The sequence below is a fragment of the Psammomys obesus genome, unplaced genomic scaffold, assembly GCF_907164565.1.
Source record: "Psammomys obesus unplaced genomic scaffold, mPsaObe1.curated_primary_1811, whole genome shotgun sequence".
In the NCBI taxonomy this organism is placed as follows: domain Eukaryota; kingdom Metazoa; phylum Chordata; class Mammalia; order Rodentia; family Muridae; genus Psammomys; species Psammomys obesus.
The window spans coordinates 45,369,969-45,387,300 of record NW_026596051.1 but is presented as its reverse complement, the minus strand read 5'-3'; the positions used below and the strand labels follow the sequence as shown (position 1 = coordinate 45,387,300).

Genomic DNA, 17,332 nt, shown 5'->3' with positions numbered 1-17,332 from the left:
AGTAACAAAAAATTTTATGGTTGGGTGTCACCACAACATGATGAACTGTATTAAAGGACCGTAGCATTACAAAGGTTGAGAACCACTGTGCTAGAGTGACAGATGTCTTGGCATAACTAGATCAAAGATCTTTTATGATACTCGGAAAGCTGGGAGAGGAATGAATGCCCTTTCTCTCTACTAGGTTCCTGGTGGGAGGAAGAATGAAGAGTATGAAAGACAAGAAAGTTAGCATCACTTGAGTGTCATGACGGCCTAGGCACTTTGTGTTCTTTCGTGTAATTCCCGCAAGAATGCAGGCACTGATCTGTTCACTTTGTGTGGGCCTCAGCCACAGAGCATCTATCAAGCAATGTTCCGAGAGCCCAGGGCTGGGAATCTGCAGATTTGACATCTCAACTTTTGTATATATAACAGAAGAACTCATGCTGTTGCGACTATACTTTGTAAATGAGATAACAGACTGAGCTCACAACGCAGGGTCCTCCATGGTTATCAATAACAAAGAAATGTTCTGTTAGTTAAAAGACCCCACACCATTTGTGTCTTCAAGTCTAACTTCAAATGCAATAGATGTACAAAGGCCTGTGTCTGAGAATCATTGAAATCTGCCGAGTATTGTTTCAAGGAAGATTGTTTGAGCAGCTGTGTCCAGTCTAGAAAAGAACAACAAAATGATAAAGGCAGAGAGAGGTCAGAAAAAACTGACTTTAGACTTTCCCACCCAGGCGAGGCAGGGGCTTCTGCAATGGAAAGGAGATAAGCTTCGAGGGGCACCACAGCAGGTAAGTCAAAGGCAGCACTGGCAGCTTGGACCTGGGCTTAGAAGGCTGGAGGGATGGGCTGACTATCAGCCGAGAGTTTATGCTCTAAAGACCGGGAAATAGTAGCAGTTGGAAAACTAGGTAAAGAAAAAGTGTAAGTTCTGTTTTGAAGATACTAACATTCAAAACAGAAATGTCATCACACAACTCTGAAAGGCAGATCCGCAGGTACTGAGAAAGGACAGCTCCATGCTGACAGGAGCCTAAGGAGGTAAGGCTTACACTACTTGTTGAGGAAGGAAGGCCCCCAAGAGGACAGATCTAGACTTATGCTTGGAGTGATGGAACCACCGGGCATGAACATCCATTCCGTTTGCGTCTTTGAGTGTCAGCATAATTATTTCCCAGCATTCCTGGGAAGCCAGCTGGCCCCATGGAATGATGGGGAAGGGCTGGAGCCAACATATTGTGTGTGTGTGTGTGTGTGTGTGTGTGTGTGTGTGTGTGTGTGTGTGGTGGGGGAGTTCTTACTGGGAAAACAAATCACTTGTCTTAATGGCAAAGGCATGTGGGGAAAATTACTTTGGTCACAGTATTTAGTAAATGTGGAAAAGGTAGCCAATGATACTCACGAGACGGGATATTAACTTAAAGATTTAGAAATAAGAGGAGCTACCATGGCCATCAGGTGTCTCCTTTGATTTGAGACAATTTAAGCATTAATCTGACGGGCCTCTGACTTGCTGAGGCTTAGTCTTTTTGCATCACATTCCATAACCACTAAGTCAAGACAGAACAGTGCCTTTGAGAGTCAAGTCACTCCCTTCAGATGACAACGACCTGTCAACGCAATGGCCAGAAAGAGTTAGGAAATTTTAAATCGCTATTTTGGCTGGTAGACAATTATTTTCTTTATAATTTTCTGGGTACTTAACATGCATAAATGAACTTCATTCTCTCTGTTTCTTATCTTTCTAATTGCCATCCTCATTGCTGTCAGCTGAAAGCCTGTCGTTGGTTGGGCAGACTGGCTTCTTCCTGTCAGGATGAGCTCATTACCATCTAGAACTGCTCTGCCCCCCTGGGAGTTATACTGTCAATTTGCAAGTGTCCAGCACCTGAAAAGAGGCTAGTCTAAATTAGGATGTGTTTGCTGTGTGAACTACATATTAGGATCTGACGCTTAGGATGAAAACAATATGTAAAATATCCCCCATACACTTATTACACTGATGACTTGCTTTGGATATAATGGCACCAAGTATAATATTGAATACATTACTAGGCTTATTGGGGAATTTGCAATTGTATGACTTTCATGGCTGACTGCTGCTTTCTACAGCTCTGCAGAGATTCTCCACTGTCTCAGTCCTTCCTCAACATACTCAGTGCAGCCAGCCAGCACTTACACAGCCACTCTGCACCAAATACTGCAAGAGATGCTGATAATAAGATAAAATGACAGTCTCTGGCTTCTGAGAGCTCTCCACTTTGTGGGAGGGAAATTAAAAATGTGATTAAAGTGTCACGTGTGACATGCTGTTAAGGATCAGGAATTCAGCACTACATGCCCTTAAGGAAGAGCCTTATCTGTTTCTTAAAGAATAAATATTGCACTGGAGAGAAGTGAAAAGCAAGAACCAAGAAAGCATGAGGGTTTGATGGCCAGCTCCCAGGTAAAAAGCCAAGCCTGTGTGCTGTAACCTCACCACAGCGGGGCTGACACTCTCCCTTCGCCATTCTATTTACCTCTGATCAAAGCTCTTAAAAGTAGCTCATGTAACACCCCTCTTTACTTTCACTCATTACATTTTATATATGTAATTGTATGTGTGGACGTGGGCACACACACACACACACACACACACACCACATGCGTGTGTGGCAGTCAGAAGCCTACTGGAGGAGACCATTCCTTTCCCTCTACCACATGTCTTCTGGGGTTAGAACTCAGGTTGTCAGCCCTATTCCTAAATGCTTCTACCCACCGGTCCATCTCTCTAAATATTTCTAACATTCCACGTCCTTGCTCATGCCCCAGAGGGTCCCATGTGATCAACCTTGATGTCTTCTAGAACTAGTCCTTGCTCACTCTATGCATATTTGACCTCTTTCCTGTTCATAGAATATTCTAAATATTCCCTTTCACTTCTCAGCCCCCTCTTCTTGTTTCCCATGTCTGGACTTCTCCTCCAGACAGCTGCACGATCTGCTCTGTTATTATCTGAAGATACTTGCCTAAATATCATCTTGTCATCAAACCCTTTCTGGCCACCTGGCCCTCCCTAACTCGCCTAAACCACCCTTATTTTTCACACAGCTTTCATTTAATAAGATGCATTTATCACCGTTGGAATTTGCTTATCACCTGCCTCCTTCAACAATATGGGTCCTTCTATGGAGGAGGGTTGTATGCTCTGTTCCTGTATTTTTAGCACTTAGAATGTCAACCAGCATATGGACAGTGTTCAACATCCTCCTTTTGAGTGACTTCAAGGCATGGCTATTCTGCAGAGGGCCTTAGAAGATATTTGGTAAGTCCTGTCAGGGTCAGGTGATTTGAGAAGCCTTTCTTAAAGTTGTAACGTTTACACTGCCTCTTCTTTCATTCACTTTTATGCTGGAAGTTCCTGATAAGAGGCACCAGCCTAGGACGAGGGATGTAGCTGTCAGGAGGACAGGTAAGTGCTTACTGTGGAACTTAAAATCTGGTGGGAAAGAAAGGCAAGCTACGGGAAAGAAGAAAGACACCGATAGAGGCACACACCAAGAAGAGCTAAAGGGGCACTGAAGGGGCATTCGAGGTGGACTCTGGGCCCTAAGCACATGCCTCTCAGGAGTGGAGAGCAGAGGAATGGTAAGAAAATATTCCTGTGAAGAGGAAGGGGTGGGAATTCATGGCACAGAACACAGCCACGGCTAAAATAAGGGGAAGGGTCGGGGGTCCAAACTTCAAGAGCTAAAAGTGGCACACAGAGTTGCAGCCAGGTAGGAGGGGAGAACCATCTGAGGTTAGGTAGGAAGAGGCCTGAGAATGAGCAGGTTCCAGCAGGCAAGGATTGGAAGAACCAGCCAAGAAAGAGGGGTAGGTGAAGGGGAAGCAGAGCCAGACAGAAAAACCTCCTAAGCAAAGGCCAGCTGGGACAAAGGGGCCTTTGTGTCCGAGGGACCCGAGCGCTGCTTCTCCCGGGCTCAGTGCACAACTGAAGATGGCAGGAGCCCCGGACTGCAGGAGGAAAGACAGCTTTTCCCTAGAAAACCTGTCTTCCAGGAGGAGCCCACAGAGAACTGCACCACAAGGTACATTCCTGGAAGATCCAGATAACATGCACCGGGCTTCTGTTACGCCAGCAGCCGGGGAGAAAATGCTTCGTGGCACATTTGGCCTTAATCTCAGAACCTTCTCCCATGTACTGCAATCCGTGCTGCTCTCTAATGCGGGCAGTGAAGGCACTCGGGATCGTGTACTGTGCTCACTGCTGTGTGCGCTGTCACCTGGCACCTCGTGGAGGGCTCGGGCACATTGTCTAGACTGATCCCAGCCATCGGTTTACCCTGTGGGTCCTTTTGGAGTGTTCCTCTGGCTACATCAGTCTTCATCCATGGCTATCTCTGATTTACAAAACACAATTTTATCCCCTTTATTTCCTTCCTTTGCTAATCTCAGCTGGTGCCTCTTCCCGCCCCTCTCCCCCATGGAGGCTCTTCTGTACTACCTTCCTCCCTCTGCTGACAGAAAAGATGCACAACAAACCCAAAGTCACAATTAACATGCCTAGACACCTTTTCTCTCCCAAAGGTCATTGAGTCCCCAAGGAAAGTCTAAGTCCTTGGGGATCTTGACAGGCTGGGAGTTTGTAACAACTGGGGAGCTGTTATCAGTACAGCCAGAGTCCCCGGGGAAGGCAGTGCTGAAGTCACGTCAAAAGGTTTAATTCAGGTTCCCATTCATCAAGCAAACGGTGACTTGTGCATGACTGTTCGGGTGTATTTCATAATGGCCCACTGCTGACTGACAATGTGCGCCAAGACTGAAGCCATTTAGAGGCGATTACTCCCTAAACCGTATTTAAAATTGTCATGAGGTGTACGGAGATAAACTATTATCCAGAAGGCAACAAATGGAGGCTGAAATTTTCTTCCTCTAACAATGGCGTGCCGTGCACCCTTCTACCACCAAGCCTTATGACATAGTCGTCACCCGACACATAAATGGGGAGTTGAGAGCACCTGACAGTTAGGAGTCCCACGGTAAATGAGGCTGAAAAATTCGGAATAAATGATATTATTTGCTTTGGAAGCCAATGACTTTAGGTTTTAGATGTCCAAGATATTTCTAGCATCTTTCTAACATGTGGCAAAGTAAATAAAATTGTTGGGGTTGGTGAACTTTAGCAATGATGTGTTACTGTCTTTGCAGGACCAACACACACACACAGAGGGCACAGGGTCAGGGAAAGGTACAGTTCTGAAATACTTAGGGAAGAAGACAAACCACACATGAGTACAAACTAAGAGGTAGGATAAGGGAAGGGGAGGATTGTCTACCTTCTTTTGGAAGGAAGTATTGTGAAAAGTTGATCCTGATTTTAGTTCCAATACATGACTGTAACAGTAGTTTAATGCTGAATTTCAGCTTTTGGTAAGAACAGACACTCGTAAGATTCAAATAATTATGATTTAAAAATATGAGAAATACTAGGCAGAGTCCAAGAAATAGAAGCATGAATATGGAATGGTTGAAAACTAAGTTATTTGCATTTTCATGCATTTATTTTCTCATATTTAAGGACATAAAAAATTTGGAGCTTAAAATTTGTTTTCTGTAGCACCCACATTGGGATGAGAAGCAAACTTCTTACGCAGATGTTGATGGAAAAAGAGAAGAACATTACCTGGAATTCCAACCCATAGTTTTCTCTGCAGAATTCTCGCAGTTTGGGATACACAGTTTCTCTTAGTGCCTGCCGTTCTGCTCCTGTGTCTGTGACAGAAAACAAACATGCCAAGTGAGTTTGCTAACATACACAGTGCTTGGAAAGTTAAGGGCTAAATAACAACATAAATGTAATCAAGACGGGGAGCTCAGCTGTGGGCTGATGTGAGCTTTGGCAGCCAGGCTTATTCCACAGAGAACTGATGGCAGCCTCAACTGTCAGCTCTGTGTGGCCAGCAAGGCTGAGAAGTTCGAGTTGATTGCTCATGCCCAGGTAGGTGTTTACATCAAACTTTTCAACATCCATGCCTCACTGTCTTTGGAGGAACGAGAAGGAAGCATGTTTGGGCTATCAGATATTTGAGCTTAACACATCACAAATGTTTAAAATATATAGGTTGATTGGTTTAGTTGTAGGTATACAAATATCTGAGCTACAGTATTATTTCCTGCAATGTTTAGGAAGAATTCAGTCTTTTACAGAGCGAAGCACAGCATCCATGCCCTCAGCACAATAGTTAAGAATAGTGCATCATGGGAGCCACTATTCACAACTATCAGAGCCCACTCTCTGGAAGTCAGTGGTTTAACAGGTCGACATCTCCCGCCGTGAGATTAGGGATGTCCTTCTGTATCAGAGACAGGAATTGTTTTGTAACTGCTATAGCACGTAAGAGTTCCAAAATAAAACATTTTAATCCCCAGTTATTAGAAAATATAGGAAGTAACAGAGAACCTGAAACCAGAAAAAGAGTTGCTCAATAATATTATGTATTTTATTTTAAACATTTTTTTCAGAGAGAGAGAGAGAGAGGGAGAGAGAGGGAGAGAGGGAGAGAGAGGGAGAGAGAGAGAGAGAGAGTTCGTTCAAAGCTTTCTTTGTTGCAAAATTTGTCATTAGTGATGACATTCTTGAGATTCTGGCTGCCAAGAGTTTGTTCCCTGCCAGACTTCAGTAAACATGAGAACCACGTTAACCTAGTGCCCGAGAATTAGGTTAATGTGCGATCTCATGAAAAAGCCTACTTGCTGAATGTACCTTGGTCTCAGCTACACTACAAAATGTCTGCACATCTCATTTATAACAAAGACATATCCTTGTTATTTCCTAGCACATCTGTCCATGAAAACCCAGCCATATGTTGTGCCAACCTACCCTATTTTCCTACTGTTCTCAAGCCTATTTTGAGAAGCAAATAACTAATCACGGATCTAAAATGCAGCTGTAGCTTTGCAGCATGGCAGAAGCCAGCGTTTATAGGGAAGCTGGAAGCAGAGGAATTCGAGGGTTTCAGGTGATTTGTGACCTGGGCAAAAGAAGTCTTTCCCCACCTTACAGCCAACATGGTCCAGAATCTAAAGGGAAAGCGAATGCTCGGGGGCCATGCCAAGCAGGCGCTGGGTGCTGCAGCCTGGCCAGAGGCATAATATTAAGCTCTTGTATGATTTATGTAATCTTGGGATCAGATGCCCACTCTCCCTTGACCTATTTTAAAAGCAGAAAACATTAACTTCATAATAAAGCTGATAATAGTCAATATCTCTAAAAAGCCTTAGCAGATTTTTAAAATCAAACCACTGAAAGGTCATGTAAAAAATAAATGCTAGCTGGGCATGGTGGCCTATAGCTTTTTTTTTTTTTTTATAATATGAAAAGCTGAGATTCACATATTTTTCTTAGATAGTAAAACATAACTAATTAACATAAGTGACGAAACCAAAATGATTTTGCAATTAGCTTCCAGGTCATGAGAATCTTATGAACAGAGCATTTAATTAAATAAACATTTTGGATAATAAATTGCATAACTGACAGAAACTTCAAACTATCATATTATTTCTATCTCTAATGTGTTTTTATATTTTACCTAAAAATTCATTTATTTAATCACTTTATAGCCCAATCCCAGCCCCATCCCTCCCTTCTATCAATCCTGCCCTAACCCCCCACTCCCCTCTCTTCTTGTCAGAGAAGGGGAGGCTCCTCAGGGCTATCAACCACCCTGGCACCTCAGGACACAGCTGGACCAAGTGCCTCCTCTCCCACCGAGGCCAGACAAGGCAGCCCAGCTGGGAGAAAAGAATCCGAAGGTGGACAGCAGAGTCAGCGACAGCCCCTGCTCCTGTTGTTGGGGACCCACATGATGACCAAGCTGCACATTTGCTGCATGTGTGCAGGGGTCTAGGTCCGGCCCACGCAAGCTCTTTGGTTGGTGGTTCTGTCTCTGTGAGCTCCCATGGGCCCAGGTTAGCTTACTTTGTAGGTCTTCTTGTGGTGTCCTTGACCCCCCTGGCTCCCTCAATCCTTCCCTCCACTCTTCCACAGAACTCCCTGAACTCTGCCTATCGTTTGGCTGCGGGTCTCTGCCTCTGTTCCCATCAGCTGCTGGATGAAGCCTCTCAGAGGACAGTTATGCTGGGCTCCTGTCTGCAAGCACAGCAGGGTAGCATTAATAGTGTCCGGGGTTGGCTCTCTCCCACAGGGTGGGGCTCAAGTTGTGCCAGTCACGGGTTTGCCATTTCCTCATCTATGCTACAGCTTTATCCCTGCACTTCTTGTGGGCTGGGCTAATTTTGGGTTGGAGGTTCTATGGGTGGGTTGGTGTCGCCCTCCCTGTGCTGGAAGTCCCACCTGGCTACAGGAGGTGGCAACTTCAGGCTCCTTACCCCATTGCTAGGCGTCTCAGCTGGGGCCACCACTTTAGACTCTCTCCAGGTCCTCCCCTTCCCACTCCCCTCCTGTCCACATCTGATCCCCGGTCCTGTTACCTTCATGGGATTCTAGCCTCCTCCTTGGCCCTCCCTGGCCCTCCTTGGCCCTCCTTGGCCCCCCTTGGCCCTCCTTGGCCCTCCTGGGGTCTGTAGAGTATAGAATGGTTACCCTGTACTATACGTCTAATGTTCATGTACAAGTGAGTACGCAACATTGGTGTCTTTCCGGGTCTGGGTTCCCTCACTCAGGATGATTCTTTCCAGTTCCATCCATTTACCTGCAAATTTCATTATGTCTTTTTTTAATAGCTGAGTAGTATCCCATTGTGTAAATGGATCACAGTTTTTCTATTTCTTCTTTGGTTGAGGGACATCTAGGATGTTCCCAGTTTCTGGCTAGTACATATAAAGCTGCTATGAACATAGAGCAAGTGTCCTTGTGGTATGGTGGGACATCTTCTGGGTATACAAGCAGTGGTATAGTTGCGTCTTACAGTAGATCTAGTCCCAATTTTCTGAGAAACCTCAGACTGATTTCCAAAGTGGTTGTACCACTCTGTACTCAGCAGCAATGGAGGAATGCTCCCCTTGCTCCCCCTCCTCCCAGCGTGTGTCATCACTTGAGTTTTTGATCTTAGCCCACAACGGCTGTTTTTATTGTTCAAGACTTGCCACATCTTCTTCGGTTGAGGCTAGACACAGCAGCCCAGTGAGGGGAAAGGGATTCAAAGACAGGCAAAACAGTCAGAGAAAGCCCCTGCTCCTGCCTTAGAGTCCCACACGAAGACACAGCTGCACAGCTGTTACATGCAGGCAGATTACCCTGCACTTGAGAGCTAGAAGCAAGTGGTTCTTTGTGAACTCAAGACTAGCACGATCTTTTTATACAGTGAGTTTCAAGACAGCTAGCACTACAAAGACCCTGTTCCCCAAATCCAAATTGTAAAGAAATAATATAATGGCTGGAAGTTTGGAGCTGTGTTAAATAAGGATCATAGCCAGTAAAATCTGACAATGTTTGATACATGGAAATAATTATGGTATGATATGAAGAACATAAAAAACCTGTTATTGTAAGGGGAACAGGGGCTCTCTCTGACATGGACTCTCTTGCCAGCTTTTCAATTACTTCCCCCTGGAGGAACTGTCTTGCCAGGCCACAGGGGAAGAGGCCACACTCAACACTGAAGTGACTTGATGAGCTAGGGTGGATGGGAAGAGGGGTTCTCCTTTTCTGAGAAATAGGGGAGGGGGATGAGGGAGCAGGAAGGAGGGAGGGTGGGACTGGAAGATGAGGCAGGATGGAGCTATGACCAGGATGTAAAGTGAATAACTAACTAACTAACTAACTAACTAACTAACTAACTAACTAACTAGCTAACTAACTAACTATATAATTAGATACTGTTATTGTAATTCTTATTCCTTGGTGCTAAGATTTTAATGTACACTAGCTAGGAGGAAAAGAGTAGCACAGGAGCTAGATGCACCAGTACAAAAGTAAGCTGATGAGCACTGCCACCCTGAAACTGTCCCCAGAGGCAGAAGGGCTTCCTGGGATTACTCTTTCATGTTCACTGGACAAATGTAAAAGCAAGAGAATGTAAAATTGTGTAAAATATGCGGCACAGTTTAAATATTTGATGGTGTCAGGTGAATGAAAAAATTGAAATACCAATTTTCTTTATGATTTGTGGGTTTCTGGTGGCATATAACTGTATTTTTACTGTTATTTTGAAGCTTTCTAAATATGAGAAGGAAGCATGTGAATGTATCTAATAGGCATTCCACATTCTTCCATCACAGAAATGACTCAAAAATTTCTACATTTATATTAATGAATGATGACTGAATCTGGAAATGGAAAAGTAATTAAGATAGGGTGGATTAATTGTGAGGGTTGAATAGATAAGCTGGCTTAATTAAATAAAAAAGCCCTGATTCACACCAACAGCAAATCTGGAGGGTTAGTAATTAAAAATATTTGAATGTCACAGATGGGAAAAATGGACTAACAGAATCTCACAGATCAAAAGGGACCTGAAAGTGTAGATCAGAGGCAAGATGTTTTATGATTTATTTTTTATACATAGTCACTGGGTTCCCTAGGCCTCTGCTCAGGTCCTCAGTTCTCTGAAAAGCTACATGTATAGTATGCCTCCAATAGCTATTAGGATTTGAGCTGTTTCTTTTAAATAGTTCCTGGGGGATCTGGGAGGGAACGGAGGCCTGGGAGCAGTGTCTGGCTTACCCACGGGAGTATGTTAGTTGGGGAGAAATTTAATCAAGTCTACGATCTTTGGAACTTGTTGGTTTTACCCCAACAAGAGCTGAGATTACTTCCAAGGCTTGTTGAGTGCTGAAATGACTGTGTCAGATGGGAGCCTCTCACAGCTCCTGCTCACGCAAACCCAGGGCTGAGGACATTAGATCGAGTCGTTTTGCCAGCCCTGCCTGAGCTCAGAGTATCTGTTTAGGACCCCCCCCCCCCCCCCACACACACACCCTGGGACAAGAGTGGCCTGGCGCCAATGGTTCTGGCAGGTGTGGATTCCACCGCTCAGCTACCAATGCTGCTGTCTCCAAGCTTTCTGTACATAGGCGTTTTCCTGGATTCTCTATTGTACCCTCGCTCCTTAGCTGGCACGTCTTCAGATGGTTTTACACAACAGTTGGAGTTGCTATTTAATTTCTTATGCATTAGCTTCCTCAAGTACTCTTTTTTTCTTGATGGCCTTCTGATAAATACTCTGTACCAAACCAGTTCCTCAGCTCTCCCTGTCTCAGCGTTAACACATCATGTCAGTTTTATGCCATAAATGGCTTCTAAATTTGATCTGTCTCTCCCTCTTTCAACCTGAAGAATCCAGAGCCCTGTGTTCGCCTAAACTGTCACCTGCCTTTCTTGCACCACTCTCTGATGCAGTATATGACAACCAGAGACAAATTTCAAGGGAGCAAAAAAGCAAAAACTAGTTTGATCTTCAAAGACCTTGATGAACATCAGTGGTCCAGAGGCCGAAGATTAGAATGTTTGGCAGTTGGAAATGCATAGTCTGGCTGAGTTCCACCTTCTATTGCCATTTGCCATATGTCTTCCAGACACGTTTTCACGTTATTTGACCTTGATTTCTGCCCTTACACAAGCCTCTTTCCATGTTCAGAAGCTGGTATCTAATGCATGCACCCTTCTTGTGTGGCTGTTAAAGACAACACACTCTGTTATTTTCTTTTAGAAAAAAAAATTATTTATTTTATGTCTAAGTGCTCTATCTGCATGTGTGCCTGCAAGCCAGAAGAGAACATCAGATCCCAGTATAGATGGTTGTGAGCCACCATGTGGCTGCTGGGAATTGAACACAGGACCTCTGGAAGAACAGTCAGTGTTCTTAACCACTGAGCCATCTCTCCAGCTCCCACTTTGTTATTTCTTGCTAAGATTAGAAGACCTTCTTCAGGATACCCACTCTGTTTACCCCTGCATGACATCACTTACTGATATCTTGTAATTTATTATAATTAATACTTTTAGTTAATCCTCCACTGCACTGTGAATTTAAAGGCAGAAAACTTCTCACAGCTGCTCACGTTATAAAAATTGGGGCAGATTCCAAAGTATAGTCAACATTTGACACATGACTGCACAAATGGATGCCATTATAATAATGGCATCAAAACAAACATTTTTTTTGGAAATTTTAGCATAGGTCAAAATTCCATGTTATTTCTAAGTAATGGCAGGTTACATTGATGGTATTATTAATCATTTGTCAATCTGGGCTGCTAGAACAAAGTAGATGATGCTCTGACAACATGAGGCACACAGTGGGTCCTTTTTATAATAAGCAATAATCACACTTGACAGTGTTATGAAAAACCAGTTAAAAATGTACTAAGTCAACAAGAGAAACTCCCATAAACCAAAGAAAGCAACATTAGGCACCTATATGAATCTGTATACAGAAATGAAGTACTCAGAAAAAGCAAGTATCTATGTTTTAAAAAATACAGAATTGCTGTGTTTTAGACAATGTTTTCACACGGGCTTGTGTGTGAAAAGGTTGTTCCCCTATTGAAAACTCCTTAATATAATATACAACTGTTTGCATTCTATAAGAGATAACCTTTGGGTTCAAAAACACAAGTTGAAAGTAAAACTAAATAGGAAAAGTAACTAAAAGCAGATGGACATCTGGACCATTAAAACAGGCTGGATACATGCTACTGGAGAAAAGAGCCCGTGACACGGCAATTACAGTGCATCCTCACCCACAGAGCGGATTCTAAAATATCTAAGCTGTAGAAACCTGGCTGCTGAGCTGGCTCAGCAGGAAGGGGCTTGCAGCCCTCTTCCGCTCTGACTTTGAGGTCCTAGGACCGACACATAGGAAGGAGAACTGACTTCCTAAAACTGACCTTCCACCTCCACACACACACGCTGTGGCAGGAGCAGCTGCATGTGTTTGCGAACACTTCCCAACTAAATCTACATCTTAAACAATTTAAAAATACAAAGTAAACACTTCCGGAATTACAGAAGAAACAAAGGTCTAACAACAGCCTGGTAGCCCGCTAATAACAATGGCTGACTCTTCATAGTTGGTGAAAGAGACTGATGTCGGAATGAGCATGGAGAAGACAGACAGCCGTCCCTTCCAGAACGGAGGCCTAACATTTGTAGCTATGTATGAAGCAACCGGCGCTCACACGACCCAGAGGACACTCAAGGACAGCACACTCCCGCCTGGCACGCTCAGATCATCTCCATGGTGGCCATATGCTGCACCACAAACAGGCCTCATCAATTTAACAGTACTGAAACCATCATCAGTACATCCTCCAAGCATAATTCAATTAGAAATCCATATTTCGACCGCTGGGAAGTTGGAAATTAAACAAAAATACTTCTTATATTGCCAATAAACTTTTAAATACTTGATGCTAGAATCTGCAGATCAAAGAAAGATGCATGAGATAAGCTTAGTTTGAACTCAATGAAATGAAAATACACATCAAAGTATGAAAGGCAGAGAAAATAATGGAGAAAATGAAAATATTAGAACTTCAAACTGCACCAGAAATGTAAAACCTAGAACGAGTAACGTAGGCGTGTATCTTAGGAAGTATAAAAAGAAAGCTAAAGGGGTGCAAAGCCCACAGGGCAATATCAGACACATAGAGAGAGACGGTGTGACATGGCTTGTTGGACTATGTCTTCATCAGGTTTACTACTGCTGAGATAAAACATGATCACCAATCAAGTCGGGGAGGAAAGGGTGTATTTGGCTTCTGCTTCTGCATCACAGTTCATCATCAAAGGAAGCCAGGACAGGAACTCAAGTGGGGCAGGAACCTGGGGTAGATCTGATTCAGAGGCTGTTGGCGGCGTTGCGATTCCTGTCTGAGTGAAGCTCATTTAGCACATCGGCTTCCTTCTTAAGGAGGTTAAAGCCTTCTTTTGTCAGGGGCCCTGCACAGCCCGGGGCACGGCACGCTGTAAAGATCATAGACTTGCTAACAGAGAAAATACTTAAAAATGGCATTAAGAACCCCAACAAAAGATGCAGAGCCACGTCCCACCACAGCTGGGAATGCGCGTGCCCGGTGGCTGACATTATCCGATGCTCTAGCATGATTGTGAATAACCGTGAAAGCACCAACCAGCATTGACCTGGGTGCTCCAAATACACACAGAAATGTTCACTTCCTGTCTGTGGGCACGTGTGTCTGCATGTGCAGGTGTTCCTGTGTGTATCTTCTGGGTTCTCAAGAGTTGAAGTTCTAGCTGTTTGTGAGCTGCCTAATGGGCGCTAGAAACTGAGCCTTGGATCCTTCTTACAAGACCAACAAACTCTCTCACTCACTTAGACATCTCTCTAATCCTCTGCTGCATTTTTTATAGACACACAAATTCACAAGTACGGAATCCGTGAACTGTGAAGGATGACTTTATCTGTAAGAGCTTAAGAGTTTATACTTTCAACCAGAAAGAATAGAAACTTAATACAAAATAAAATAAATTATAATCTTTGAGCAGAGGAGTTGTCCTGGGAGGAAAAATACTATTGAAAGCAAGTTATAGATTTGAACGTTTGTTCCAGAAGGGCCTTGGAGATATCTGGAAGTCCAGGAGTTGGTGAAGGCCAAGCCAGGATAACAGGAGTTAGTGGTTTACTGGTAATGCTATAGCTCACTGATTCATGAACAGAGTGCAGGGAAAGCCCAGCCCACAGTACAAACAAGGAGCAGGTCAGTATTAGGAAGAAAGGCAGAATCAAAGCTACTAAAGCACTAAATCACAGCAGAACCTGCCTCCATCATCATGACGTGGGCTCTATCATAGCCTCCATCATGGCGTGGGCTCTTATGCACTTATGTAGAGCATCAGATGGTTCTCAGTGAGGCGGCCCCAACTGAAATGGGATGGAAACTGTCACAGTAAGAGCATCTCAGATGGTCGGTTCCTTTGTGAGGTGTCTGCTGCCCTGAGAGGCACTTGGATCTGGGGAACAAGGTTTACTGAAATCAAATCACTTAAGGAATATTTGGCCACATGATCATTTCAATACTTTTGTTTAGTTTTTAATGACCCTTTATGTGGTGTCTTAACAAATTATTTTGGTATAGTTCATCACTCCAGGAATAGTTTTCATATTGTCCTGAAGAAAGTTAAGACTAGGGTTTGAGTGATGGCTTAGCAGTTAAGAACACTGGCTGATTTTCCAAAGGACCTGGGGATCTATTCCCAGCACTGACATGGCCGCTCACAACTGTCAGTTAATGCCAGTCCCCAAAGATCCAGTACCATCTTTTAGATTCCACAGGCACTACACAGACATGCAAGCAGGCAAAACACGAATAAAATAATAAAGCAATAAAACAACAGCTAAGATTATTGTAATCTTTTAGTTCCCTTCCAAAGTTTATCTAGACAAAAACCAATGTTAATTCCACTACAACATCTGGAAAAAAGAAGGCAAGGCTGCAGTGTGACCAACCTTTCTCCTCCTATTATCCGTTCCTGGGCAGGAGGTGAGAGGTGGAGAGACACTTAGGACTATGATGCTCCCTTCTCAGCGGCTCCAGTGGTAGCTGCATCCAGTCCTACAAGGCCAGGCAACCAGCAGCTGGAGCTTAAGGATGGGACTTCTGGAAAACATGATTCTGGAACACCCTGCTAGGCTGTGCTCTTTGTTCGAAGAATTAAAATTTATTATTATCATTATTGTGGTCTGTGTGTGTGTGTGTGTGTGTGTGTGTATGGGCATGTGTGACAGGGCTCATGTGTGGAGATCAGAGGATAATATAAGGAGCTGATTCTTCCTTCTACCTTCATGTTAGTCCTGGAGAATCAAACCCCGGCTTCTGGGCTTGTTCAGAAAGTGCTGGGCTGTGCTGCTTGGTCTTCTAATCATTTTTTTCTAAACTAACCGTGCACCTGCTGATGATTAGCGGCACCAAGGGAACAAGTGTCAAATCTTACACCATTGTGTACGTGTTCTTCTGATGGTGGCCAGAAGCCTAAGTGACATTCGAGACATCTGCACTTAAACTGGACATGCTCACATCTGTCACGACACATTGACTCTGTGGGTCTTTCCTTACTCCCTCGACTCAGCAACACAGAAAGCGCCCTCTTCATAAGGTGAATGAATGGGGCTTGGGCAGCCTACAATTTGTGCATAAGTTTTGACCCGTCTTCTCTCATTTACCTAAAACTAACTGCCTTTTCTGAGTTCAGAACTGGAAAGAATGCCCAGTCAGTATCCACCAACAGGGAGGAATGAGCTGAGGCCCAATTTTATTTAACATGTAGAGTATCTTGAGCTTATTAACATTTGTTAATTATTAATTATTAATGATGAATTGTTAATTTGCCAATACTAAATGGTTTACAATAGCTGGTAGGAATAATAATAGCGAGATGACTTTCCCACACTAATAAGAATGCATTTTAAAACCTTAACACTAATGAAGCCAAATATTAATTTTCTATGTAAGTTCATTTCACTACACAGTTAACACAATTGTACGAATAAGTGATTCACCCCCCTTCAGTTACAAAAGAATATGAATGCACATATCACTTAGAGATGCACTTTAAAGAAATTCACGTAAATCATTGCAGCAGTTAAAGGAAAGAGAACTAATTCACTTTGGCAATGTGAATTCTGACATAGTAAATGTCCATCTGTCAGAGTTAATGCTTTTTAACTAATTGGCAGATGAGATTCTATGAAACTTGGCATTCTTGTTCTGAAAAAAAAAAAAGCTTGAAGAAGATACAAATAGAGAGTAAACTAGTTTCTATAACAACTGATTTGGGGAGCAACCGTGGATTTAATTCGTCAGATAAGAGAGAGAAACCTGCCTTACCTTCACGGCTAGGCTGAGCAGCTCCTAGCGCCCAGGCCGACAGTGACAGGTGTGTGTAGTGCAAGAAAGCACACAGCACCAAAAAGTTGTTGTTTTCAATGCAGAGAGACAGAATGAAGGTGACTCAATGGGAAAATTTAACAGAAAAGAACCTGCAGTAAAGTTTGAACTACGGTGGCTGGTCAGTGAGCAAGGACACTTGTAAGCCATAAGGACCTGAGTTCAAATACTCAGCACCCACGGCAGAAGCTAAGCATGGCTGCAGGTGTCTGTAGCTCAGTGTGGGAGGAGGAAGGACACAGGGGGATCCTAGGGCTCAGGGGGCAGCCAGTCACGTGGGAACTGTGAACTTCGGCTTCAGGAGGACCATGTCTCAAGGGAAGAAGGTGGAGAGCAATAAAGGCAAGTACTCCGTGTCTCACTCTGGCCTATGGATGGGCATGTGCAACAGTTACATCTGCATGCTTACACGCGTGCATCATGCATATCACACCGCCACAACACACACACACACACACACACACACACACACACACACACACAC

At 43.7% G+C, this 17,332-nt stretch overlaps 1 protein-coding gene across 1 annotated transcript in view; it reads right to left on the bottom strand.

The window, feature by feature from the left end:
• Nwd2 (NACHT and WD repeat domain containing 2) overlaps positions 1 to 17,332 on the bottom strand; it is a 135,093-nt gene that overhangs the window by 71,880 nt on the left and 45,881 nt on the right. The window contains exon 2 of the mRNA XM_055623944.1: positions 5,660 to 5,748. Within this exon, the coding sequence (XP_055479919.1) occupies positions 5,660 to 5,748 (89 nt within the window). The remainder of the gene's footprint in view (positions 1 to 5,659; positions 5,749 to 17,332) is intronic.